This window comes from Simochromis diagramma, unplaced genomic scaffold, assembly GCF_900408965.1.
Source record: "Simochromis diagramma unplaced genomic scaffold, fSimDia1.1 OVJJ01000802.1, whole genome shotgun sequence".
Lineage (NCBI taxonomy): Eukaryota > Metazoa > Chordata > Actinopteri > Cichliformes > Cichlidae > Simochromis > Simochromis diagramma.
The window spans coordinates 9,944,471-9,971,816 of record NW_024387492.1 but is presented as its reverse complement, the minus strand read 5'-3'; the positions used below and the strand labels follow the sequence as shown (position 1 = coordinate 9,971,816).

General features: G+C 40.8%; 3 protein-coding genes across 3 annotated transcripts; 1 reads left to right on the top strand and 2 right to left on the bottom strand.

The window, feature by feature from the left end:
• Window positions 1-183: 183 nt before the first annotated feature.
• On the bottom strand, window positions 184-11,163 carry parp1 (poly (ADP-ribose) polymerase 1). Its single transcript, XM_040017846.1, has 23 exons — window positions 10,920-11,163; window positions 9,667-9,829; window positions 8,997-9,112; window positions 8,669-8,883; window positions 6,775-6,865; window positions 6,556-6,672; window positions 6,228-6,404; window positions 5,598-5,760; window positions 5,317-5,457; window positions 4,985-5,224; window positions 4,814-4,879; window positions 4,589-4,721; window positions 4,264-4,459; window positions 4,049-4,177; window positions 3,297-3,380; window positions 2,957-3,079; window positions 2,717-2,845; window positions 2,475-2,573; window positions 2,170-2,322; window positions 1,902-2,029; window positions 1,742-1,803; window positions 1,371-1,485; window positions 184-813 (listed from the first exon to the last, which is right to left on the bottom strand). The coding sequence occupies exons 1-23, from the start codon at window positions 11,040-11,042 to the stop codon at window positions 732-734; spliced, it is 3,045 nt and encodes a 1,014-aa protein (XP_039873780.1). The 5' UTR covers window positions 11,043-11,163; the 3' UTR covers window positions 184-731.
• LOC120725144 (adenosine receptor A1-like) lies at window positions 6,771-9,570 on the top strand. Its single transcript, XM_040017849.1, has 2 exons — window positions 6,771-7,429; window positions 7,503-9,570. Exons 1-2 carry the CDS (start codon window positions 7,410-7,412, stop codon window positions 8,611-8,613), a joined length of 1,131 nt encoding a protein of 376 aa, XP_039873783.1. The 5' UTR covers window positions 6,771-7,409; the 3' UTR covers window positions 8,614-9,570.
• A 3,607-nt stretch (window positions 11,164-14,770) lies between the features above and the next one.
• si:dkey-206f10.1 (adenylate cyclase type 8) lies at window positions 14,771-25,014 on the bottom strand. The gene is made up of 20 exons (XM_040018525.1): window positions 24,859-25,014; window positions 22,997-23,725; window positions 22,500-22,649; window positions 22,249-22,379; window positions 21,958-22,069; window positions 21,747-21,874; window positions 21,136-21,294; window positions 20,643-20,877; window positions 20,319-20,489; window positions 20,127-20,227; window positions 19,551-19,752; window positions 18,967-19,059; window positions 18,631-18,791; window positions 18,272-18,353; window positions 17,953-18,111; window positions 17,002-17,148; window positions 16,694-16,786; window positions 16,455-16,569; window positions 16,151-16,353; window positions 14,771-15,690 (listed from the first exon to the last, which is right to left on the bottom strand). The coding sequence occupies exons 1-20, from the start codon at window positions 25,012-25,014 to the stop codon at window positions 15,475-15,477; spliced, it is 3,543 nt and encodes a 1,180-aa protein (XP_039874459.1). The 3' UTR covers window positions 14,771-15,474.
• Window positions 25,015-27,346: the final 2,332 nt, after the last annotated feature.

Below are 27,346 nucleotides of genomic sequence, written 5' to 3'. Positions count from 1 at the left end.
CAATGATTTTTCATCAAGGTTATACCATTCCCCGGAGTGCTCCTTAGCAAATGACCTTGATTTTTGCCTTCTCCAACAAACTGAAAGAAACCCTTCTTCATGTCTAATGTTTTATTTGGGTTTGAGAGAAGCAAGAAAAAGACATTAAAAAAAAAAAAACACTTAGTATGGCATTTTTTTTAAATCTTTTACAGGGCGCCTTGCATAAACACTCATCACATTTTTTTTTTCTTTTTAGTGAGGAAGACAGCTAGAGATGCGAACAAAACAAGTATATACATGTCAAAATGCTTACAGTATCTTAGTCTTCACTTTACTGTGGATTCACAGCAAATTATTGGTTTGTGTATGTTTGCAGACTGGCTCTTGAACACTCCTAAACTTGCAGGACTATACCTTATGAACTACAGGAAAATAAGATCCTTCTCCAGTGACAGATTACCAACACTTTCTGAAGTTGTCACCAGACCTCTCCAGGTACTGATGTACGCAATGTGAAGAAGCCAGTATTTAGGTACCTAATGTATTACTAAGGAAGTCTGCCACTTAATAAACCTGGTGAAAACACAATAAAGTGACAAGAGATTTCCAAGGATCCATCATGAAGGACGGTTTAGTATCACTCCTTTTTTAAACATCTTCGGTTGCAGAGAATGAAGCCCAAGTATTTTGGAGGCAACAGTGGTCTTTTTTTTTCTTTCTTTATGAAGAAGCTTCGTGCGCAGCCCCTCTCACCACAGGGATGTCTGGTAGTTAAACTTGATCTTCAGAAGATACTTCAGATTTACCTGTGCTACATCATACACAATGTACCTGAGGGAGCACGGTTAAAGAAAACAGGTGGTACAGATACAAATTAAGCTGAAAACACAAATACCCTGACAATTTATTTTGTGGTGACTGCTGTTAGGACATAAACACAACCCTTCAACTGTCTCATCTTCATGTCTTCACTGCTATAAGCAGTGCAAATGAGTCGATTTATGCATGACAGCTGGGTGAGCTACACAATGAAAAGTAGGTTAGACAATATTCACCTATTAAAAGACAGAAAGCTATAAAACTGTTTCCATGGGTGAACTCACTGGTCTTTTATTTATTATACCTTACTTGTACTGCATGTTGAAAGTGACTTAACTTACCTTCCCTATTGTAAACCTCTCTTTGATCTTTGATGTGTAAATGCACCGAGTTGCTGCTATGTGACTGGATCATTAGATTTTGTATTAATGACAAATGAACAGATACACCTAATGAAATGGCCGGTGACTGTAAGATAGAAATGTAACAAATTTAATTTTATGTACAGACAAGCAGGTAAAAAAAAAATCATTACACATATAACCAAACAAACTAATATTAGAGGATACTCGTTGTACAGCAGACTTGTGTCATCAATATTAGTGTGGACTCCTTTTCCCAGAGGCACTTGCACTCCATTTAAAGTGACAGTGGCATTTGGATCGGGAGCAGTTCTACCCAAACCTGTAATAAAAAAACCCCAAAAGTGAATATTATTAAATGCACGCACACACACGCAGTTTTAAAAACTGACAGAGACAAAGGTAAATATTTCCTGCTGGGATGATTAAGAACTACACTGAAAAGCGTGGATCTAAATTACAGTTAGGGACACAGACTAAACAGAAATACAAAGCTTTAAGCACAATGTTTGCCATGTGAACCAAACACTTAGAAAAATAATACCAATTAAAATGCTGCAACCCATTATGTCTCTCACCTTTAACACTGTGCTTGCCCTTAGGTAATTTTGTAATATGAGAAGCCTTCTTCAGTTCATGCCTGCATTAGTTAAAAAGGAGGTTGCATTTATTTACACAGTCAGGCCAACATTTCAAAGGATGAAATATATATTTTTTTGCATTCAGACCGTCACTTACATGTTTCCTAGAGCAACCTCGCCGAGCAGAATGAGGCCCACAGGATCTGACTGGGAGGTATGGCAGTAGTTCGCACTCTTGGACACCATGTCAGCAAAGTACACACCTTTGCCAAACATGTAACCAGTCTGGAGAAAATTAAGCACGACTGTAATGTTATGCAGGACTAAACACTAGAAACTATGGGTAAAGTTGGGGTATTTATTAGAAGGAGAGGTTTTTAATTCTTCACATCTTATCATCAACCTGGTTTCAAAACAACACTCACCACTGGGGCTTCTGGAGGGGCGATGCGGAGACCCTGAGACAGAATACCGGCGTAGTTGGTGGTTCGAGAGCCGTGCCACAATAGCTGGCGATTGTGCAGCTCCTCGAATGGACGGTATCGCTGGTGCTCTCCCTCTCTGACAATTTTAAATATCTAAAATACAGAAACACAATCAGAAGACAAACTAAGATTCCAAATCTATTAAAGCCATTAAAATGAAGCGGTTGTCCTGCTTAAACCCATTTTTACCAAGTTAATCAATCAATAAATTCAAAAAAAAAAAGAAAAAAGAAAAAAAGACTTGCCTCTTGTACTTCCAGTGTGTACGTGTTGTGCGTAGCAGCGTGGGTGTTCTTAACGTATTGCACGATGATCTCAGCTTCACTTGTGGTCTTGTCAACAACCTGTAAAGCAACAGATGTGTCACATGCATTTTTTTGTTTTTACATTTCAAAACTTAAATCGATCATCAGGGCAAAAATGAAATCTTGCCCACCGTTGATGATTAAGAACAAAACTTTACTCTCTAAAGAGCTGTGCTCCTTACCTCAATCTTTGTCTTGAGTTTCTCATAGTTTATGTCGATGGGGTCTTTCTCATTGTCTTGGGCTCCTCCTCTCAGTAAGCTGTAAGCCACTTCAATATCCAACAGGTTGTCCAACATCTGAACTTTAGCCTAAAACAGTGATGCATTTACAGATCAACCTTTTTAAACTCTGCATTAGGCTTAGTGGTGACATGACAAAGAAAGGTCAATCTCTAGATTGGGCAGTTTATGAATCCTTACTTGAATGTAGTCCAGGTTGTTGAGCAGTGGAGGCTTCTTCATGCCAAAGTCATGAGGTATTAGGGTATAAAAGCGATTGGAGAGATCCAGTATCTGCGCCTCAGACACACACTCTGACACAGCCTTTAACAAAAGTAAGTTAAAAATGTAAACGTTGCATGATCAAGAGCTGCACAGATCTCATCCAACAACTACCTTCTGTACCAGAAGGTAGTTATGTCCAAAATTCATGCCAAACGATAGTATTAAAATGGATTTCAAAGCATTACAGAGTTATATAAAGAGGAATCCAACATAAATACCGATGCAACTCTCAGAGGAGCTGTTGACTGTCACTGACCTGCTGTACTTCAGTGAGGAGCGCATAGGCACTCTGGATTTGCCTCTTGCTCAGCTTACCGAGTGGCATCTTCTGGAGGTCAATCTGCAGACAGAAGAAGAATAAATCAGCCTGTCAAGTGCAAAGATACTGGTGGATGCCAGTGCTACCCCTCAGCATTCTTGTAGGTCCAGTATGGTATCATTTTCAAAATCCTATGTTGCCTTGTTCTCAGGTTATGACATTCACAACCTTGCGTTTCAATGCCAACTGCCCAACGCCCAGCAGGGTCAGCCTTTTACAGCTCAGGGGTAATAATAAGTAGTAATGCTCACAGAGCACTTAACATCATTATAAATTAACTTATTGTATTAGAAGAGTTATCTAATCTGCTGCTAAAATAAAAAGCACTTAAAATGTTCTCTTTGTGAATGAAGACGAGTATTTTCCTTAAATTGTTTAATCTCTTAAACATCAGTAAATTATTTTTATGTCTGTGACAACAGCCTAAAATGTCAAAAACTAAAACACATTTACATTTATCCAGACGTCAATCTACAGCATCAGACAGGATTTTTTTGGTTTTTTTAATATACTTCTTAAAGTTGTACTTCTAAGTCAAAATATTACTGTATACTGCATATGTTTTATCCATCTGACTTGAATGAATGAACTTGCGAAAATGTGAAGTAAATACCACATCGGGCGAAATGGTAAAAATAACCCAAAGAACTGGAAGATCCTGATTTCAGTGTGTGGTAGGCAAGTCTTACCTCAAACTCGACCATGGCCTTCTTCATGCTTTCTACATCAAAGATCATCTTGATTAGCTCCTGGACAGGTTTGGCCAGCTTTGACTTGGTGCCAGCCGTGGCTGTCAGCCTCTTCACTGCCTCCTCATCCTGCACAGAAACACAAGGGGTCACTAAGAAATTAAAAATCCACAACATGTCAGATGAGATGTTGACTTATTACTGTGTATGTGTACCTGTCCGTAGTCAATCTCCAGCGGGTAGAACTTATTGGGATATTTGGTGAAGTTGGACGAGCCCCAGTCATTGCCCGTCTTCTCCTTGTACACACCCAGGAAATTATCCAGAGCAGAGTTCTTGTCATGGAATTTGTCCAACTTGTTTCCTCCGATAGTTGTACCCACTCTGCCCCATGACCTGAACACCCAGTACCTACACGTATGTCACAAAGGGAAGAGATACATGAGTTAGTGTCTGGATAGATAACATTTCCATGAATGGGGGGAAATGGTAAACAATAGGCAAAGCCTAACTGCAGCCAACACAAAGAGGTCCGATTACCGTTTCTGTACATCATCCTCAAGCAGCTGCAGTTTATAGTAAGAGTTAGTTCCTCTGACAATATCCACAAGACCGAGTGTAGCACTGTACATCTTCCCATTCTGCTCCAAGACATGGGCACTGTTCTCCAGACCTGGGAAAAAAATAATAATAATTAATTAAAATTGTGGGGGGGGGGGGGGGAAGAGAAATGAAGCATTTTCAGTCCATGGTACTAATGACTACCTGAGTCTGGATCCACAGCAGCTCCACCTTTGACTGTGAGTTTCATCTTCTTGGATTTGCTACCACCTGTAATGCCACAACTGTTTAATGTATGCACTAAATGTCACATTGTATACCGCCGCAATTGTTCTAATGCATTCCTTCAGTATTTCCACATTAAGTGCACTTTACCTTCCTCCTCTTTCACCCTCCCTGTGCTCTTAGTAGCCTGTGTTCCAGACTTGGAGGCCACAGATGGAGCCTGAGTTTCGACTTTAACCTCTGCCCCCCAGGGGGAGATGGCGTGCAGGGAGACCAGCTCCTGGAGGGCTTTGCCCGATGACTTGATGTCAGTGAGGAAATCCTCAGAGACCACACGCACGCCAGCGTCCCTTACTTCCTCCATCTTCTTACTCATCTTCTCCACCTCCTCTGTCAATACATGGCAAAGTTTGATGTTATATCATTCCTTTTCTTACTGAGAGTACTTGTGATAATTCTCTCTTTAACAAATCGTTACTCACTCTTGGTGCTTATACACAATGAGGCCTTGTTGACTGTGCTGGTAATCTTTCCACCGAGCTCTTCCACAGCAGCTTTCAGATCATCCTTGTTCTTAGTCAGCTTGCCCACAGTCAGCAGCTTCATGCCAGTAAGAGGCTTGTCTAAGGGACAAAACACACAGAATAAAACATTTTGTTAATAACAAGAAAAATGTTAAGAATTTTTTCATTGCATTTTGTCTGTGGTACCAAGAGGGAGGAAGATTTTTAATGTTTTACACAGTCTTTTAAGTTTTTCTCACCTGAAGGTGCTCCCTGTGGCAGTGTCTCGGTCGGAGCGCTGGATGCACTCGGTAGTGGTTCTGATTTGGCCGCTGTCAGGGTTTTTGTGGGAGCCTCTTTAGGGTAAACCCTGTCCTGCCGCTTGAATTTGAATTTTTTCAGAAAAGAAACTTCGTGGAATTCCTAAGATGGAAAGAGCGAATATTTCAGAGACACAGAGCAAACAGGTAACTACAAATTAGTTTTATATAGCAGTTTAATTTTTCTTCCTCAGTTCTGCTCATTGGCTAAGGCCACCTCATTTATTTACTTTTCATTTTCCCATTGGTGACAGTACGTATTCTAGAAAGTTTCACACGCTCCACCAGGAAAGACTGTTGTTGGTGTCAAAAAACTAAGACAGTACCACCACAGAAAACTTAGGATGATTCAGTGACTACGGGAGGGGCTACTGCAAGAAATATAATACAGACTGACACATGCAGCCCACAGATTTTGTCCAGGGCAGCTATCCAGCCATAGTAATTGCTCCAGCTTGTGCTGTGCTAACAGGAATGTGGACTAGTTGTTAAAAGGTAACAAAGACAAACTTGTTCTGCAACTGTGGAAAAGACGTCTACATATAGTTAGAGTGAGATGAGGTGACCAACCTTGGGAATGACCCAGTCTTTGCGTAGGGGTGTTGTGGTTTTGAACACACACTTTGTCCAGGCAGAAATGTTTCCTGTGCAGTAATAGGCGTCACCCTTAAACACCAGCTGGCCCTGGCACTCCTTACAGGCCTCGAGAGCACCAAAAGCCATACCATCGGCCAGGCTGTCAACTACCTGCAAGTCCAAAAACATTCGTCATCAAACAGAAGAACAGCAGCACTCCTCAGAAAATTTTAGCTTTAACTGTATTCATGAGCAGTAAATATAGAATCATCTCCTTTCCAATATGCTACGTTAGACACAAAATACAACAAGCTTCTCTTACATTGGTCTCTCCAGAGGGAACTTCCTGGCCATTTGCAATCAGCAGCTCCTTCATATCATTGGCTGAACAATATTTTCGCAGCTTGTCCTTAATTCCCCAAATAAGCTGGCTTTGATTCTGCAGAGAAGTGCAGCCAAGACACACGCACAAACAAATTAATGCAACATCGGAAAAGATCAAAGTTTACTCTAACACGTGAGAAGTAACATTAAAAAGTACCTTTAACTGTTCTTCTAGCTTTTTCTTCTCGTCGTCTTCTTCTCTCTTCTGTTTTTTTGACGCTCCATCAACATCATCAGTTTTCCGCTTTCTGTGAGGACAAACATAACATTTCTTTAAAACTTTTTTTTTCAGTTAGTTCAACAAGGACAAAAGGAAGGTGAAAAAACATCCAAATTAGCTTCCTAAATGAGCCTCAGAGGAACACGGGATAGCAGTCAAGATGAGGAACAACAAGCCTGATTCCGACACCTTCAGTCATTAAGCAGATCCAATTGGGCCTAATCAGTTAATGGACACACACAAACGCAAGTTGGTACATGTCTGCACAGCCCCAGGTGTCAGTGTTGATATCGTGCATTCTGCTCTGACGAGGAAAATGCTTTTAGCATCCTGGGAGACCAGACATGCACACGTGTTTCAGTTAATGACCATCCAAGTCTCAGACAAACCTCACTCATCAGACAACAGCTGAATCTATGGGGAGGCGGAGGATGGGGGTGGGGCTGCACATAAATCAATGTGGTAATGCGTTTCAGCAGAAGTCCGTTTGCTTTTTTTCTGAGTGAAGACGGCCAGTGAAAGAATAATACTGAAGAAGCTTTTAGATTCTCTGCTAAAATCATCGTAAACAGATGCGAGCTGCTGCAGACGGGTGAGTAATTTTCCTTTTTTAATGCATTTTATTACCACTCCAAGTTTGTTTTGCACCTTATTTCTCTTTTTAGGACAAACATGGAGGCCACCACAGCATTGTTCCAACTCTACACTTTCCAAAAAACAACAAGCAACTCCTCCCATCTGTTGCCCCCTTTTCTAAAAGCTTTCCAGAACTTTTCATCTGCTTCCATTTCTAATGCCTCCTATTCAGCGTCGCCTCCACCTGAAGACTTGGTGATTTCCCCCAACGTGACGTACATGGCGGCTGAGCTCGTCATCGCCTTTTTCTCCACTACAGGAAATCTACTGGTCTGTGTCGCTGTGGGCCTCAACCGCAAATTGCGCACCGTCACCAACTACTTCCTGGTCTCGCTCGCAGTTGCTGACATTTGCGTGGGCGCAATCGCCATTCCCTGTGCCATCCTGACCGACATTGGCATGCCGCGCCACAATCTCTACCTGTGTCTTCTCATGCTCAGCGTTTTAATCATGTTCACCCAGAGCTCCATCTTCAGCTTGCTGGCAGTGGCTGTGGAGCGCTACATCGCCATCTTCATGCCTTTCCGATACCAGGTCCTGATGACGCCTCGCAATGCTGTGCTGGTGATCCTCACCACATGGATTCTGGCGTTTCTCATCGGACTTGTGCCTCTGATGGGCTGGCACAAGACGCCGCCTGACACGGGCTACTGTTTCTTCGTCCTTGTGGTGGACATGACCTACATGGTCTATTTCAATTTCTTTGCTTGCGTGCTCACTCCTCTGGTGATCATGTTCCTCATCTACGCCCAAATCTTTGTCACAGTTAAGCAGCAAGTGCGGCGCATCACATCTGAGCAAAGCGGCAGAGGTGACGGACAAATCAGGACCGCAGCCAGCATGCGGCGAGAGATGAAGACGGCTACTTCTCTCTTTCTGGTTCTTTTCCTCTTTACGGTCTGCTGGATCCCACTTCACATAATCAACTGCTTCCTGCTTCTGTGTCCACGCTGCTATGTACCTCTTGAGCTTCTGCTCACAGCCATCATCTTGTCACACGCAAACTCTGCCGTCAACCCTTTCCTTTATGCCTACACCATGACGGCTTTCAGGGACACATTTAAAGCTATTTTTATGTGCTGCAGGACAGTGGTGGACAGAGAGGCTTTAAATGAGACCAACAGCAGGGATCAACGCTAGACCTGATCATAACTTTAATCCCAGGCTTCAAACCGAATAAATGATTTTGGCTCACCCCTCAGATTTGACAGCAGGGAGCCTCTTCTTGAGCTCTTCTTTGTCCTCTGCCCGCAGTGCATTGAATCCCTTCAGCTGAGCGGCGCTATACTCGGGCTTGAAAACCAGCTCCTCCCTGCGGCTCACGAAACACGCCGTGTGGTACCAGCGGTCAATAAGACCCAGCTGTGGCTTCTCGGGGTCCACAGTTTTCTTGGACACACGAATCTGATCCTGGAGGTTCAAATGGATCAAATATTTATGGGAAAATGACAAAGTTAACCCACCAGATGATTAAATAATTAAATTTAAACAACAGTTCTCAGACAATAAAAGCAGTCCCAAACCTTTTCTATTTTCTGCTCACAGCCTTTGCATGTGCTGCGGTTTGACTTGGCGTATTCCACAGCAAAGTCATTCAGCGTCTTCTCGCCTTTAGCGCCACCCTTCTGGTCACCTTTCCCTACAAGATCAAAAATTGAACATGTATATCTTTTTATAGCTGGTTCAGTTATAAGTAATAAAACATATCATGATGAGTCTACAGATGTATAGATATATGTATAGGTTAAATCTGAGTTATGTCAGACCAACTACAATTGAAATAGCTGTCAGTTGTTTTCATTCAAATGACTGACAGACTCCGTGTTCAGCTCTAAATAAGCCTACCAAAGCTTCACCTATAGTCTAGTCATCAGGAAACCATTAAAAATGTATAATACAGTGTTTGATTTTCTTTCCAAAGTCAACAACTGCTATAAATCCTTGTGACTGAGCAGGTAATTATGTTCTCCTCTCATGATAAGGGCATTTACACTAAAGAGTGAAATTACTTTATGATTTGTCTTTGCTGTTGCACTGATTGATTCTTTGATGAGGCAATGTTTAACCACTGCTTAGTAACACTGTTATTCCTCCGATTGCCTATTATAACTAAAAGAAGCTTAAGATAACATTAATTAAGTCGTCCAACCATTTCCACGAGGGGTCACAGCCTAATAAAACTGAAGTACTGACCTCCTGCGGCGCCACCGCTTTCTATGGCCTTTTTCACCTTCTGTTGGTCATCCCAGCGGAGATCAGAAAACCCAGCGATATCAGCGGTGGACTGAGCTGATGCTCGCTGCCAGAAGCAGGAAAAGTGGTGCCAGTGGGGGACCTTCCCATCAAACATGGGAGACTGGAGAACAAAAAACAAACACAGATGTTTTACTTTACAGTGTAAAGCGTCTCTAATTGCTTCTTCCAGCTCGATGGTTATATGATGCCTCAGAAGGGTAATATTTTCCTGCCAGACTTATTTAATCATCTCTTTTCTTTACCAATGCAATGTTATGTGTAGGGCATTCAATCCATTTATTACATGACACAAAGATACTTTGGAACTACTCTTAAGTTAAATCCAGGTTGTGCAAAATTTTGACAAACAGCCCATGGCTTTGAGACATTTTTATGGACATCAGTATAAAAAAAAAAAAAAAGATGTAAACATGCTGTTTTCTAGCATGTATAGCTATGAAAATTGAATAAATATTGTATATTTAGGACATAACACATTTTTTAAGGTTTATATACAAAGATTCAAAAACATATTTTTCTTCTTTTACTAAGGCATACTTTATACAATGTGTAAACTAAAGTGGCTCAAGAATAGAGCCCTGTGTGACCCCTACATTCATAAAAAAGGTGCATGAAGTGCACAAAAAGTACTTTACACTTTGCGGATTTGTATGAATTACACAGACTGAATGTGGCAGGTCTTTAGAGAGAAAAGTTGAGTGACCTGAGAATCCTGAGCTGTTCCCATCAACCATGAGTAAACAGGCAGCCACATAAGCAGCTCTCCGACTCTTTAAGTGATTACCTCTCTGTGGGGCAGCAGCAGTTACCACGCAGTGGTATTTCTGCTTCTGTGTGCTGTGATTTTTTTCCCCCTATTATTTGTCTTCTGGGGTAGACAAACTCTGAATATCTGCAGCCTTCAAGCATAAATTAAATTAGCTCATGAAATGCAAGATGCATAATAGCCAGACAGAGACAAAAAGGCTCCGCGGCTCTTTGTGATGGACAGGAGTGCACAGACAATGTCAGCCATTTAAATGCTAACGAGGGCCTGATTCGGCGCAACTGAAACCACACCATAAGCTGTATTTTCCTACTCTCCAGTCTGCTCCTACCCATCCACTACACCCGTACAACAGGCCGCATGCTTTACCCAGATAGCAAGCCAGTTAACGGAGCGGCTTTGCCTCCACGCGTCGCCACCTTACCTGCACCATGATAGCCATCCTCAGCGAGTCTTTAGCTATGTTTTCTTTGCATTTTTTGCACGACGCGCGGCCACTTTTGGCGTATTCTACCCTGTACAGCTTGTCCTCTTGTGAGTCTGCCATAGTTGATTTATTTTTTTTAAATAAAACAGAACTACACAAATTCACCACGAGCCGAACAACTTTCTTCGGGTGACGAGGAACCGCAACAATCAACGCACTGGCGGAGAGAAGCCCGCGTGCCTGCAGAGAGAAGAGTCACGTGGAGAGTTCTCACTCCGTCTCTGTTTCCCACCGCACCAGCGGCTCTCTCATCTGGGAAAACTACAGCTCTAAACTCGCAATCTCAATCCCATTCTTCCTGAGTGAGATATGAGCGAGTGAAGGTGACAGTATGCTGCACATGCATACATCTTAAAGTGTGATTTTTAAGATTTAGACATTGAAATTTGGAGTTTAGCCTCTGAAGTAGAGCCTGTGATGCATGGTGTGCTACATGTGCTGCAGATAATATCGGTAATAAAGAGGCTATATCATTTTTTTAATCACTGTGTATGCATACAAAATGTTTGCCCTGTGTCACATTAAGGCCTTCTCTCCGGACCTGTGGTACCGGACCTGTGTGCTGTGGTACAATGATGTTTTCATTGTTTTCATACATGTTTTAAATCATTTATCCTGCAGTAATGTCCCTTTTGGCATTAATAAAGTACCTACCTAGACTAAAGACCAGAACTGAATTAAGATCTAAAGGAAAATAATTCAAAACTTAATCAAAATGACACAAAGTCCATTAACACATACCTTAAAAATTAAATTACTAAAATATGCAACTGAATTGTGTAAAACTAAAAAACAACAGCAACAACAAAAAACAACAACAACAAACCCTTTACAGCTTTGCTTAGATTTGCATCTTGGCTTAAGAAACACAGAAATTCTCTTCAGTACTATACAAAATCCAACAGATACATGAAAAACACTGTGACTATTAACATTATTATGATTAATGTATAGTATTATTATGTTTATTATATGATTATTATGATTATATTATTATTATTATATGATTATATTACTGTTATGCTTAAGGCTTTTATAAAGGCTTTTTATAGACCATATATTTATATTTGATTGATTTTAGAAAAAAATGTGAAAATAAATATATTTCTGTCCTATGACAACAGTGAAGCAGCATTCAGAGAGATAATGTTACAGAACCTTAATCGAAAAATTTAATGGAAAATAAAACCAGTATGTGATTGCAGTCTACAATGTTTGTCAGGAAACCTTTGTTTATGTCTAGGAAAGGAGTGTTAGATACTAGATGAGCTAACTTCTGTAGAGATTATGTTTATTTTTTTTCTGTGAACCTTCCGGGTGAACCATCTTTCAAAATAGAGCATCAGTGAGCCGGCTGCAGAATACCCGCGCTGGCTGCAGACAGAACTAATGGAGTCAAGAGCAATCGTCGTGACTATCAAAGAAAGGAAGACACACCTCCAAGAAGAATACACCTTGAAAAAAGAGTTTAATAAGAGTCTCATGTCATTAACAATTAATAATACAGAGTTAAAAAATTAAAAGCACCCAGCTTTATGGCAACAATTGATTTTATTAGTAGAAACTGGACTGGTTTGAATGTTTTTGTAAAAATTATATTAAAAAATGAAGTAAAAAGTTTTGCTGATACAGACGTACTATTCGCTGTGAACATTTCTATACTGTAACAACAATTAAACGTGTCTTTGTTATCGATTTAAAAACTGCACAAAGTCCCATAGAGGAGCTTAACATTAATATTTAAAGTTAAAAGACAAACAAAATAAAGACTGGCGTGAATTTGTGTCAGTTTGAATCAGACCTACAATGTAAAACATTCCTACATCAAGAGAAACCAGGCATCTTTGTTTGATTTTGATTTTAATAAATTATCAAGGTAAAAAAGAAAAAAAAAGAAAGTACACCATTTTACATATCTGGACATAATCACTCTGGTTCTTAGTTAGGACCGAAACTTCAGCTGAACAACAAAATAACATCAACATATGACAGTGTCGTCCACAAAAACTAAGCCAAAGTGCAGAAGCAGAGTGTGAAAAACTAAGTGCACTCTTACTGTTTCCATAGGAATTAACACAGTAAGTAGCAGACAGGTCCTGCTAATTAAATGCACTTAATTAATTGATTGTCAGTGAGTATGAGCACCTATAAAGAAGTAGAACTTTTGGCAGTTTGATGGTCTGCTTCATTCAGGTGTGTGTTAATGCCAAGGAGCAAAGCAAAGGCTGCCTATCAGTCCAGAAAAGTTTATAAAGAAATTTCCAAACAATTTGATGTCTATCATTCTATAGTGAAAAACCTTATTCTCACTATTATATTATATATCTCACTATTATAATATCTTTTGCTATAATGCACAGCATTATATTTGGTGAAAACATATCAGCACATGCACCTTGTACTAGCTCTCAAGCACGGTGGTGGAATTGTAATACTCTGGGCTTGTTTTGCAGCAACAGGAAGTTGCAGTCATTCCTCTGTATACCAAAGTATTCTAGAGTCACATGTGAAGCCACCTTTGTGACAGGGAAAAATTGTAATTGACTCATTGAACAGTAAAATGATCCCAAGCACAGAAGCAAATCTGCAACAGAATGGTTGAAAAAAGAAACGAATCAAGAAGTTGCAATGGCTCGGTCACAGACCAGACCTTAACTAACTGAAATGCTGAAAGAGAGCTGTTCATAAATGATTGCCTGCAAACAATATTACAAAATTCCTCCACAGGGATGTGAGATACTGATAACGTTTATCAGGGCTTAAACATGGGACTCTCCACCATTTGATCTTAGAAATGAAGAAGCTTCACGGATGAGAGGTGAAACTTAAAGGAGTCCACTCGCTTTTCTTTCCCAGCCCCTTGGATTACCATGACCTGGATGACTGAGGACCTTCACATAGATAAAGTTTTACAGAAAACATTTACATCAAGTTATTGCTGCTAAATGTGGTTCTACAAGTTACGGAGGTGGACTTAGTGTACTTTCACACACTGCTTCTACATGTGGTGTTCTACATCTGAGGTTGTATTTCAATGCATTTAAGATCTTGTAAGGATGAAATGATTTTTTTAGGTCCTAACACAAAGAACCTTAGTACTGACAGAGGTTGTGCTTTCTTTTTTACCATGACAATAAGAGGAATACAGTGATATGTGAGGTGTTTTTGGCATTAAAACTGTTTCAGTGTTCCTCTTCTGAATCTCATAAATTCAGAACAACACTGACTCTGACAAGATAGAAAACAAGAAATAGTGGCTCAGTGGAAACTATGCAAATACAGTATTTACAAACGTAAACCAAGCAGCAATCACTTTATAAATAAAGGGATTTTCTTTCTTTTTGGATTATGTTGCATGAGTGAATTATACTGACCAAAATCTCTTTAACACATGTGAAATTATTGGATATAAAGTAGAAATAATGCTTGACTTCACAACATAAATGTACTAATTAAGATAATACAAACAAACAAACAACATTCTATATTGGCCATTTGTAGTCTAGGAGAATTTGTACTAAGAGGTAGCGTTTTGCTTGGAGGTCTGGAGTCTTGCTGATGTGTTATCCCAGCAAACATAAAGACATGTTGGCTCTTTCTTTCTTTCTTTCTTTCTTTCTTTCTTTCTTTCTTTCTTTCTTTCTTTCTTTCTTTCTTTCTTTCTTTCTTTCTTTCTTTCTTTCTTTCTTTCTTTCTTTCTTTCTTTCTTTCTTTGGCTGTAGCTCAAGTGGTAGAGCAGGTCATCCACTGATCGGAAGGTTGGTGGTTCGATTCCTGGCTTCCCCTAGTCTACATGCCAAATATCCTTGGGCAAGATACTAACCCCAAAATTGCTCTCCGATGCATCCATCGGAGTATGAATGTGTGTGAGTGTTAGCTATAACGCACTTAGAAAGATGTGCTTGTGCGAATGGGTGAATGCACAAGTTGTGTAAAGCGCTTTGAGTGCTCAGATGAGTAGAAAAGCGCTATATAAGAACCAGTCCATTTACCATTTCTTTCTTTCTTTCTTTCTTTCTTTCTTTCTTTTTTTTTTACAAAACAACCTTAAAATCAGTGCTTATAGTGTATAGATATGGCAATAATAGTAATGAAAAAGCACTTTGCACTGCTTACAACATACTTGTGAAATGTAAGAGGCCAGAACTGATTAAATAGCACAGTTAACTCCTAACCAACTAAAGTTCAGACCACATACCACTCGGTGTGTCATGCAAAGATGAACGTTTGGGTCCAGAAGTCAAGAAATATGAGCATGGATGATTTCCTATAAATTCCTCTTAACTTGTCCATTTTGCTTGAGATGCCAAAAAAGATGGGTATGATGCAGTATTGGAAGAAATAAGAATAAAGGCTTAAACAGGATTGGGCTCCTGCCACGGGTAGCTCAGTATTTTGTCTGTGAAGCTAATTCAGTTATGGCAAAGCATTAAAGGAATATGGCTGCAGTGTGTCCTGGCCTACGTGCAGCCATTTGACCCTGACAGTCTCCTCAGCGCTGCAGTCTGGAGGGAGTCCGATTGAACCTCCTGTTGCCCTCTCTCATCTTCTCCTTGTGTCTGGCCTGGACGAGACTGAACACCACCTCTGCCAGCGTCATGCGTCCTCCTGTCTGCCCTGCCAGGCGGCCATCTGTCCCATCGTTGGCCATCTTACTGCGCATGGTCCTGATGAAATAGGTGCGGACTTTCCCCTGGTGCTCACTTACCTACAATGAAAAACATAGATTAAAAAGTGAAGATGTGTATATTGTCACAGTTATGCTAGACACAGAGGTTATTCTACAAAATTTGTATGATAATGAAGACTTTCTGAACATAAATTTGCTGCTGGCAACATGTTTTTATGCTTGCTGGATAATTGAGATGGTTTATCGAACAGAAACCTCTAGAGCAAGGATCCAGCCATAGCAACACATTATGAATCACCTTAAACTCTGAGGTTTTTGTATAAAATGTTTCTCCCACACTTAAAAAAATGCAACATAATAAAATCAAAGGAGATCAAATAATTCCCCCCCTTCTGGAAGTCAGAATAAAGTTCCTAATTCTGAAGATGTCATTCATTGATTTAAGAACCTTACCTTATAGACCACAATGCTGTGGCGTTTTAAAAATAAACAACACTTGTTTAAGCTTAACTACTCTTCATAGTCAGTCTCCACTCACCCCTTTGACAAATATTTCTCCACGCAGCTCCAGGACGAAGCCCCAATCTGTCAGGATCCTTCGGGTGGCTTCGGGTACTTGGATGCGTCCGCTCACACCTGTGCTGTCCATGCGGCTGGCTAAGTTCACTGTGGAGCCCCAGATATCGTACTGCGGTTTGGTGGCACCGATCACCCCAGCGACCACGGGCCCGTGAGCAATGCCTGCATGAGTCCAAACCCAGACAATAATTTCAGATATTTGCTACAACACTAGAAATCGTGCGTGTGTGCTTTTGTGGGGCTGTGGCAGGGCAGCTTCTTACCCACACGCAGCTGAAAGCGTTGAGTAGAGTTCCTAATAATCTCTTTCAAGGTCTCCTGCATCGCCAATGCAAACAAAACCAGCTCGCTCAGGTGGTTCCATTCATCCATTGATTTCTGGAGGAGACAAAGATAAACATACAGTTTCATGCAAGGAGATAATATCATAACAAGTACCACAAATCAAAGCAAAGCTAATAAGACAACAGGAAATAAGACCACATACAGAAAAATCTCCCACCTGTTTATCTGGAGCTAAACCTGATGCCGCCATGTAGCAGCTCCCAATTGTCTTAATCTTCTCCACATGGTGAAAATATGGCTCCTCAAACAGCTTGTTAGAAGATAAGATTAAATTACACATTAGGTTTAGCAGCTGACTTATGCAATTAGAGGCTATCCTATTTATCAAAGCAGGACTTGTGTCAACCCACAGCCTGGATTGAACTACACTGTCTCTGTTTTATTTTAACCGATAAATAATTGGACCAAAAGGGATAATCCATAAATAAACCACTGTCATATGATCATTTTGAGTCCAACACTCACCTCATCAAAGCCGGAAATTATCTCATTGAGTAGGCGGAGGCATTCCACTCCTTCATGCTTGAACTCTTTCTCCTCGAAGTACTTATCGAACCCAGCGATGGAGGCAAACATGACGCCCACTTCATCATAGGATTGGGAGTAAAGATCCTAAAAGAAGAGTCATGATGGGTGATTTCTTCAAAATCCTCTTTGTTTGAGTCATGTAAGATAATGTGCAAAAGTCTTGAGCCACCCAGCGTTATAAAACCACATCATTTGTTCCAATTTCTTTCGTTGAATCGATGAAAAATGCAAAGTATAACACAGTTTGACAGTCATAAAATAGTATTTTTGCACCAAGAGCGCATGCATGTGCATGATGTGTCTTAAAACTGGACAAGTGGACGACAAAAGAAGAAACAGGACCTGAGAGATGCACCTGGCCCTCAGTTGATCCATCTACTGTTCACTGAAGCCTGATCAAAAATGGTGTCAGTGGAAGGGTGGCTGTCAAGAAGCCATTAATAAGTAAGGGAAACAGGGAGGAAAGTAACTGAATATCCATGGCAACGAGTCTTATAAAGTGGTAAATCCAAATGTGAAATTATGTTAAAATCACCGTCGCTATGTACTGAGGAGGTAAAACGGTATAACATTGAGTGTCTACAGCCATGTGTAAAACATGGTGGAGGTTCTGTCATGGTTTGGGGCTGCATATCACCCAGTGGGGTTGGAGATCTTTTAAAAAATGATCGGATTATAAATAAAGGAAAGTGCCAGATTTTAAAAAGTACTACATAACGTTAATTTTAATTGTACAATTTCAATATAAGTTAACCATTCAGAGAGGTTGCTATTCATTGGTCCAATCAGTATTTTCAAAGCACTGATGGTCACTCAGACTGATTCTGCTGTGGACCAGACTATGAGTCAAAAGAAGTGAGGCTAAAGGTTTTGGGGTGTTTCAGCTACCTCGTCATGCTTGCTCCGGTCCAAGAAATGTTGAGCTACATGAACTGGTAGGATGTTGTATAGCAGACACTCATTGTGTTCCCGCAACTCCCTCATGTCTGCCACCTCCTGCTGGGCCTGCAGACGCCACAGGAAGTCCAGTCTGGCAGTAGCCTCCCACTGGATAGAAAAGATACAGCGAGATAGAACATCATCTACCTGCAACACAGTCCTGTGTGACAGAAAACAGTTTTAGTTTCAATAACACAGACCAGAAAGTGTTGCTATAGTGACAGGATCATCTATAAGTTCAATCTGGGAAAATGAAGTGTATGAGCACCTGACGTCCATTATAGAAGACGGCAACAATAAACATGGCCATGAGAAGGAAGGAAATTCCATTTCTTCTGACATAGTGAGACCTGTAACAAAGTATATTAGGAAAATCGATACACTCTGTGGGCAAAAATATACCTACACATTACACTTAAAGGAGATGCTCAGCTTTGGAACACATGGCATGAAGCTCCCAGTGCACAGTTTTTGTGCTGATCTTAATGTAGGATGAGGTTGGCTCAATTAACTGGTGTGGCCCAAAACTTTTGATCATAAATTGTGTATAGAGGCAAATATTTAAATATAGCACTGTAACTACAGCAGCTGTGCAGTTTGTATGCTGCTCGCTGCTCATACACTGACCTGTGCAGCGTATCGTGGCGCGTGAGTGAGACAAAGGTGAGGTGGCTGAGGTAGGAGTAGACAGCCACTGCTAGCAGCAGCGTTGCCAGCTTCAGCAGAGAGTTCAGACGCAGAAAAACCGCACACGTCACCATGGCAATCACCCCGCTCAACACAAAAATCTAAAGGGAACAAATTGGGAAAGATGAAACAAGCAGTAATAACCTCATTTTACTGAAACCCAATGTGATTTATTGTTAGTATTTTTAATACAAGACAGACATTTGGATAAATCAACAGGAAATCACATAAGATCTCTATAATAATTGTCCCAAATTTAAACTACTGTTTGCTTGCCTCAGGGTAAGTGCAGACAGTGAGTGGACGTGAGCCTGTGCCAGTCTTCTCAGTTATGTCAGCCTCTCCTGTGTTCATGAGGATGCACCACACCTGCAAACAGCACAAAATGTTCCAACCTGGTTCTGCATCATAGAGCATAACAAATATAAACCGGTAGTCAAACTTTCTTAAAACTGGTGATTTAAAACCTTTAATGAGGTTTTGCTTAATTTTGTGCTTTTTTCTAATAAAAAGAAGGTTTACTAAATAATTTTATCACTGCAAAAGAACCCCTTTACCTTCTTATATCTAAATGGGCTTTTTACATCACACGAAAGACCCCTGTGCTTACTTCATTTTTTACCTTCTTGCACTCCTCTGTCCTGTTTGCATGCCAAGTGTGCTATAAATATCAGCAGGGAAGTGCAACTTTCTTCTTTTTGCATATGCATTTCAGAGAAGATTATGCAAATTAATGTGCATTTGGTTTACAAGGGTCAGTTACCAGGTGCAATACTGCAGACATACAAAGGAAAAAGTCGTGTTGAAGAACATGGCAGTTTATGTAAATTACTCTTCTCTTGTGTTATTCAGACTCTCACCATGTCAGTAGAGGCCAACCCAAAGTTGATCAAGATCGCTATGAGAGTAAACAGGTTACGGGCACTGTTGTTTTCATGAATCCAGCAACAGAAGTGCTGCAGTGATGAAGGAGTCCACTTGAACTCTTCGGCAAGGGCAACAAGTAGCAGCAGCACGTGGGCAAGCAGAAAGACTGAAAACTGGAGGACAGCAGGGAACAGTCTACGATTGGGGAGGGAAGAGGGGGTTAAGAAGAAGAAGAAAGTGAGTGAAGTCATGAATATTAATAATATTAATACAGTGTAGAACAGAAAAAAACAAGTTCAGGTGTCCAGTGTGACTGCACGGGTCAGTGCATTCTTTTAAATACCAGCAGGTGGCACCAAAGTAAAGAAAAACAAAAACTTAAGCACAGTAGCAGTAAAGTCTGGCAAAAACACTACAGGGAGCTCTTTTTATAATACTGGTTATACTGATGTGGAATTGATATTTATTTAAAATGCTATAAGCTGGATTTAAGTACAAAATGACTTAATGGAATCATAATAAGTGGAATTAACAGTGAGGACTGATTGTAACATATTGGAGTTTCCTACCTGGGGGCAGGGATGAGGGCCTGGGCAGCCATGAGAAACAGAAGCAGGATGAAGGAGCAGACCAGATTGGAGTTGAACATTTCATCTCTCATCTGGGAGAACTGGATGGGCCAAAAGCGAGAAAAATAAATGTCACTTTTAGCTACGTCTTTAAAAAACAGTTTGCATCTCTATCTTTTCTTTACAGTCTACCTTGTCCTCGATGTTTGTGTCCTTGAAGACAAGGGTCAGTGGTGTGATGTGCTCTCTGTGCATACGCTCACTACTTCGAAGCTCGATGGCATGCTTTATGCGTTTGTTAATCTCTCTCGAGTTGGACTGCCAAAGGGTGGGCATTGAGCCATTTGTAAAAGCAGCTAGAATCTAAAAGAAAAGAATAGAAATGACTGATTAGGTGAGTACAGGTGAGTCTCAGATGTGCCGAGCTCTTCAGATAATACAATTCAAATTCGTCACCACCTGACCAAAGGCACCAAATTCAGCACCTTCCTTTCTGTTTGGTATTTGCGCACTTACGCTGTTCATGTCAACGACAGTCTTAAAAGGTATGTCCGGACTCCAGGTTTGAATTGGTTTTTGAACTTTGGGGGGCTCGATGTGGTTAACTTTGTCTCTGTCCTGCTGAGGGCAGATGAGGAAGGTGTCAATATTATATTTTCGTAGGAAAGCATTCCTATCACGACCATGGCCCTCTTCTGTCTTGTAAGTGCCTTCTAGACAATCGAGAGTTGCCCTTGAGATGTGGATGCGTCTGTTTCAGGGAGAAAGAAAAATTCATGCAGAAAGAAATTAAAAAATATTGTGGATGATGTAAGACAAGAGGTCATCATTAATGCATCACCAGATGAAAATATATACCCCCTCCAAATGTACCTATTACGAAATTAAATAGCACGTTTTTTATTCTTTTCTTAAATATTATCTTACAGAAAGCCTGGAAACCTGTCAGGCACATCTTTGTCAGGTAACATACTTGACAGGAGTTTCTCTAATGGTTGCTGGTGCTCACCCAGGTATGCCCCCCGCTTCCAGCATGTTGGCGATGCCCACGTCCCAGGACCAGACATCAAAGTGCCATTTCTGCAGACCCAATACCCCACAGAGGACAGAGCCAGAGTGGATGCCGATCCTCATGTCCATGTCGAAGTTCAGCTGCTTCTGTACATACCTGGTGATTTTGTGAGGTAAAGTGATCGTGTCTTACAAACAAAAATAGGATCTTACACTCTCATATGGATACCTATAGACCCATATGAAGGTGGACCCTTTTTCAAGGTTGACGCAGAAGCATTGTGTTACACAATGTATTGATACACACCTGAATGCTGCACACCAGCAAACTGCCCAGACCTCTGCTTTTACTTAGGTGCTCACAGTTGTTGATCATCAATTAATCAAGTGCACTTAATTAGCAGGATCTGGATGCTACTTACCTGCTTAATTCATGTGGAAGCAGCAAAGGAGTACTTAAAATTTTCACACAGTGCTTCTGCATTTCAGCTTTGTTTTTTGTTAATCTTTTGTTACTTAGCTGAGGTTATATTTACATAATTTTAAAACCACGTGATTTTGATTTTTTTTAATTAACTTGTGTTTGTGTCTTTAAATATGATGACTGACCGTATAGTGTTGATCATAGCCAGACCCATCTCAACACAATAACGGGCATGGGCACGCTGGGGCTCGGGAACCCCTGACACACAGTAGTAACAGTCTCCCAGTATCTTTATCCGCAAGCAGTGGTGTTCCTGTGATAAAAGAAGAAGAAGAAGGACATTAGAAGCTGGAAGATGTTTTACATCAACCAAAAAGGGCTCGCTCAGGCCCTCACCTCTGCCAGTCGGTCAAAACGTCCAAAGAGCTCATTGAGGGTTCGAACCAGATCCTGGGCTGACAGGTTCATAGACAACAAAGTGAAACCCTTGATGTCTGCAAAAAGGATGCTACAAGAAGGAGAGAAGGACTAAAAAGTCTGAAATGACATAGCAAACACTTACTATTGGCATTAGGTTGGCCTGCAACTTGATAATCAGAGTGAAACCCACTTGGCTTATAAATCTTACGAGTCAAGGTTACAAGGTTACAAATTTAACTACTAATATACTAACTCATGCATGTATACCTGACATCTTTGTACTGGTGGATATAGATCTTGTGAAACTCTTGAGGGTTTAGATCATCTTCCATAGCACTCATGTCAGCAATCATCTCCAAGGCAACAAAGCGAGGCAGGATCGACAAAACTAGGCGGTCCTGTGAAGAAGTGTAACAATGTGAGAGTCAAGGAAGTGAGTTAATGCAACCAAAGCTTTCATCATAACACAGATAATTCTCTGGCTTTAAATTTCAGGACAGCTCCCATCTTCATTGTACCTGTCTTTGATTCTCTTGCTCTAATTTGAGGCGTCCTTCAATGCAACGACGGGTCTCCAGAAAAACCTGGCGCTGAGCGTGGTCTGTCAGGTAGTGGATGAACAAGCCAGCTGTGTTCATCCCCAGGTACAGCAGGCCTTTGGCAACCACCTGCATCGAAAGAGTGTGAATACTACATTAATTCATGGAAAAAAAGCTTTAAAAAAAGTTTGAAGGGGAAATTGGGGAAACAGTACTGGACTGAAGCTTGGGGGGAGGGTTTCTAATTCCTTATTATTTGTTGATTAATATGTCAATAGAGACCCATGAGCTTTCAACAAGTACAATGAAATAGTTTTTTTCTCAAATTTTGTAGATTTGTGCCTAACACTGCTGTAAAGTCTAAGAAATCAAACTTTCCATAAGCCTTAACAGTGTATCACTGATTTATCGGCATGATACACATTTTAAAAATGTAACAGTAGGAAAGGAAATTCAAAGGGGACTTTTTTTTTCACCTTTCTCAGAAGCAAAGCATCAGTGTAGCAGCATACTATCTCTACCAGAATGTGCAGCATTGAGGACAGGGTGCCCGCACATATGGCCCACAGCAGAGGTAATGGCAGCAGTGTGTATGTTGCGAACAAAGTGAACAAAAGGTACCACGATGGGTCTTTTTCTAGTCCGTACACCAGACCCCCCAGCACCTGTGTGGTCTGTGACAACCAGCTGGCGAGGCCGGCGTAGTGAAGCCACTGTGGGGACACGGAGTCTTTGTGGGTTAACACTATGACGCACAGAACGGTTGCTAACACCATGAACATGCCCGTCAGGCAGCCACGCAAAGTGTCTGTGGAAGCTTCCGGCGCCAATGCCAGGTACAGAACCAACATGTGCAGCTTGGCCACCACGTCTATCACATTGGTGATGGCCAGAGAATTACGTCTTTGGGTGGAAGAGTGCTGCTGGTAGAGTTTCTCCAGGTCGTGGGACTTGAAGGCGTGCAATAGCGTGGGTATGTAGACACCACAGACAGTTCGACCCCAGTGGACGAAGAAGTCAGCGTCGCTGGAGTAGTCGTTAAAAGCACCCCCGGTGCTGGTGGAATCGCGAACCAAGGGATGGACTCTGAACGTGGAAGAACGGCGCTTTGTTACCCCACGTGAGGCTTTGCTGCGGATTTGCCTGTTGATCTCCTCTATGTAGGTATCTGTCACAAAGATTTTGCGTGCTGGTTCAACACCCAACTGTCAAAGGATAAAAACAGGATCCTTCATTCAAAAAAGTTACAAGGCTATTATATCTTATTTGGCAAATCAGGGTAGACAAGATTCAGCATGCAAAAATAACAATTACACTTACATGGATAGTCTAAAAACAGCCACATTCACACACAAAGAGGATTAATTAGTCAGCAGCCACTTTTACTGGCCTTTAAAACCGAGGTCACTGGCATCAGGCCAATGCCAAGGTAAAGGCAGCGCTCACTTATTTAGCCAAGTCAACAAATCCTTTTGAAGCAGGAGAAACATTAATTCATCGTTGCATATCTTTCTAATACTCTTTTACTTTTACCCCTATTATGATGTAGAAATAATAATAAAACAGCAGTGCTGCTTCATGCCTTTGGGCCGCTGGTTACTAAAGTATCTGTCTGTGAAATTAAGAGGCACAGGGTTGAGACACTCCTTTCAAACCATGCACAGGTTAAAAAAAAAACAAGGCCTAAAAGGCAAAGCAAGGTTGAGTCTGAAAGCAAGGAAGCTGAATCATCCCCCACCTGGCAGCAGGACCCCGAGGTGCTTCAGCAAACAAAAAAGGCAAAAAATGCTAAAAACCTAAATCCAATCGTTTCTGAGTAGGTGTACAAAGCTGCTACACACCTGTCTCATTTCACTTGTAACTTTCTTTATTTTGCTTTCGTCTCTTATTTGCCACATGGGGATAGAATGAGTCTGTGTGCAAAAGCATAACAGCAAGCAAGCCAAAATGAAGAAGTGTTACCTTTATGGATGCTGAATGTTGAGACTTGCTTCTAGAAGGATCTTGTGAGGCTTGCTTTATTATCACATGTCTATTGTAAATGTGAATCATTTTTGAAATATAAATGCCAAAACCATTTCAACACACATTAGATATGCATAATGGTAAGAGCGCATTAGATTGTAATGGTAAGAGTAATAGCTTTATTTTGAAAAGAAACATACATTTCATGTGTGCTTGATAGCCATTAGTGAGGTACACTTTTGAATGCAGTATAAAAAGTGCGTCATAAGGCCAGAGCTCCATACAGACAGACACAGCCTCTTCCAGTACACAATACTAGTGTGCACAAAAAAAAAAATCAGAACACATTTACAACAATCTAAAACTCAATCACCTGGGTACTGAGATCCTGCTGCATAATGATGTGTTTTACTGCGTTCTGCCACAGCATCTTTTTCCGCCGCAGGCCAGGGGACATGGTGGGGGTTACACAGGGCAGCTCACGCAGCCCCATGGGGGAGACCTGCGTTGTGTTAGCGAAGGTCACCATGGTGGCGACCTCAGCTGACCTCAGCTGTTGGTATTGGATCAGGAGCAGGTAGGAGCCTGGAACGTGAAGGGAAAAGGGGAGTCAGTAAGGACCAGATTTGGTGTTATTGCTTAAAAAAACATTAGAGTTCATCAGTAAGTTTTATAATAATAATAATAATTACAACTTTATTTATATCACAGATTTGGAAGCTGTTTTGACAGACAAGTCAAAGTAGAATACTAAATTCAAAGAGATAACTGGACATTATGGCCAGTAATTAACATGTAAAGTAAACCCACTTTAATTCATTTCAACTTTCATCTTTCATCTACCTAATTTTGCCTAATATGAATTTGTCTTATAGAAATATTTCACTATGAATGACCTGCAGTGTGAGTATTTGTTTGAATAAATGAGGAAAAGGGAATTTGATTGATAGACTTTTATACAGCGGAACTTTGGGTGGCTTTCTGTACCAAAGCCACTGATGCATCTACTATCATAAAATGCTAAATATAAAGGATTTTTGCAGTTTGATGCATCTGAATACCCCGCGTGAAGGATTTAGTAATCAAAGGTCTTTATGCACTATATAAATTGAGTAACAAATCTGTCTGAGTTCCTTATTCTTTTAGATAAAATGTGTTATGCTGCACACATTCAACCATGCCAGAAAGGGCCACCTGGTCGGCTCCACGTGTTTACGCAGTGTGTGCCAGAAGAAAGGCAGCTTTCCAACAAATTATCTGGCCAGATTTAGAGCTGAGCTGGTTAATGCTCAGAGTTAAACTCCTCCAGGTCCTTCTGGCTCTGGATGCTGTTGTCCCACCCACTCACAGTCTACTGCCACCGGGCTGATTCTCACCAAGATCATGTATCTGCACAGAACAGACTGGATATGCTAAAACACATCATATTAGATGAGTAATTAGGTATAGTATTAAGTGTGCATCTTTATTTGTTTTTGAACATTACAAACATTACAGTTTCTTGGATGTGGAAGAATCCCTTTGTCATTCCTCTTTCAGCAGTTTCAGGTGTCCCAAGCGGACAATAAGCTCCCCGTAAGCTACAATCTGTCAAAGGAACTACCCCCCCCCCCCCCCCCCCCCGACCCCCCAAAAAAGCAAAAGGATTGTAAACCACACAACTGACCTGTAACGTTTCCCGTATAGTGCATCCACTGACAATACCTAGTTTCTGCCATTGTATACGTGCATCCAGCTCATCATAATCCATTTTTGATATTTAAGACACAACCTATAAAAGGAAAACTGAAACTTGAAGCAGCCCTCGTTGCAATGCCGTATCCAACACTGATGCGGACAGCGACATACAGGCCTGGCGAGACTCTTGGAGTCGTTCTTTCAGGACTGCAGGTCACCATCTGGACTGTTTTGAAATGATGTCAAGAACTGCCACAAAGCAGAGCTGCAGGAGTGAAGAGTGCAAAGAGGATTAATTAGTCAGCGGCCACTCTCACTGGCCTGTAAAACCGAGGTCACTGGCACCAGGATAACACCAAGGTAAAGGCAGTGTGCTCTCATTTGGTCAAGTCAACAAATCTTATTGAAGCAGGGGAAACATTAATGCATTGATACATACTATAGCACTTTAATACACTCTTTGTTTTACTTCTGGTAATGTGCAAAAAAATAATAATAAAACAGCAGTGCTGCCTCATGCCTTTGGGCTTCTGGTTACTAAACTACCTGTCTGTGAAATTACAGACATGGGGGTGACAAATTCCTTTCATACAGTGCACAGGCAAAAACAATGCCTAAAAGGCAAAGCGAGGTTGAATGCGAGAGCAAGGAAACTGAATCATCTCCCACCTGGCAGCAGGAGCCCAAGGTGCTTCAGCAAACAAAAGGCAACGAAGCTGCCTTTGCTAAACATTTTAAAATCCAAGTGTTTCTGAGTAGGTGTACAAAGTCACTCCACATCTGTCTAAATACAAATTTCAAGGCTCTTCTTTATTTTTAACATTTTATTTGTAAGGTCCAGATTTTCATAACAAAGCACAAACATACAAATTTCATGTTATTATCTTATGGATTCAAATTCAAATTCAAATTCAAATTTTATTTGTCACGTACACAGTCATACACAGTACGATATGTAGTGAAATGCTTGGACAACTGCTTGTGACCTAAAGAAAACAAAAAAGGAAAAGGCTATGAATAAGATAGGAAATAAATATGAAAAATTAAAAAGGGTAAATTTAACTAGGAGGGAATAAAATATAAATTAAGGTTAAAAGTGAAATAACTGTACAACACAAATTAGAATGAAGGGTAAATTTAACTGGGAAAGAATAAGATAAAATATATAAATTAAAGTTGAAAAT

Excerpts from the sequence above, each read along its gene's own strand:
- LOC120725144 (XM_040017849.1), top strand. The coding sequence starts at position 7,410 with ATGCGAGCTGCTGCAGACGG. Across the intron at positions 7,430-7,502 it reads ATGCGAGCTGCTGCAGACGG|GACAAACATGGAGGCCACCA; the intron begins GTGAGTAATTTT and ends TTCTCTTTTTAG.
- parp1 (XM_040017846.1), bottom strand. The coding sequence starts at position 11,042 with ATGGCAGACTCACAAGAGGACAAGCTGTACAGGGTAGAATACGCCAAA. Across the intron at positions 5,225-5,316 it reads ATTGTGTATAAGCACCAAGA|AGGAGGTGGAGAAGATGAGT; the intron begins GTGAGTAACGAT and ends ATGTATTGACAG. Across the intron at positions 2,030-2,169 it reads CCCCTCCAGAAGCCCCAGTG|ACTGGTTACATGTTTGGCAA; the intron begins GTGAGTGTTGTT and ends AATTTTCTCCAG.
- si:dkey-206f10.1 (XM_040018525.1), bottom strand. The coding sequence starts at position 25,014 with ATGGTGACCTTCGCTAACACAACGCAGGTCTCCCCCATGGGGCTGCGT. Across the intron at positions 22,650-22,996 it reads ATGCTTTGCTTCTGAGAAAG|GTGGTTGCCAAAGGCCTGCT; the intron begins GTGAAAAAAAAA and ends CTTTCGATGCAG. Across the intron at positions 22,070-22,248 it reads CACCAGTACAAAGATGTCAG|CATCCTTTTTGCAGACATCA; the intron begins GTATACATGCAT and ends TCCTTCTTGTAG.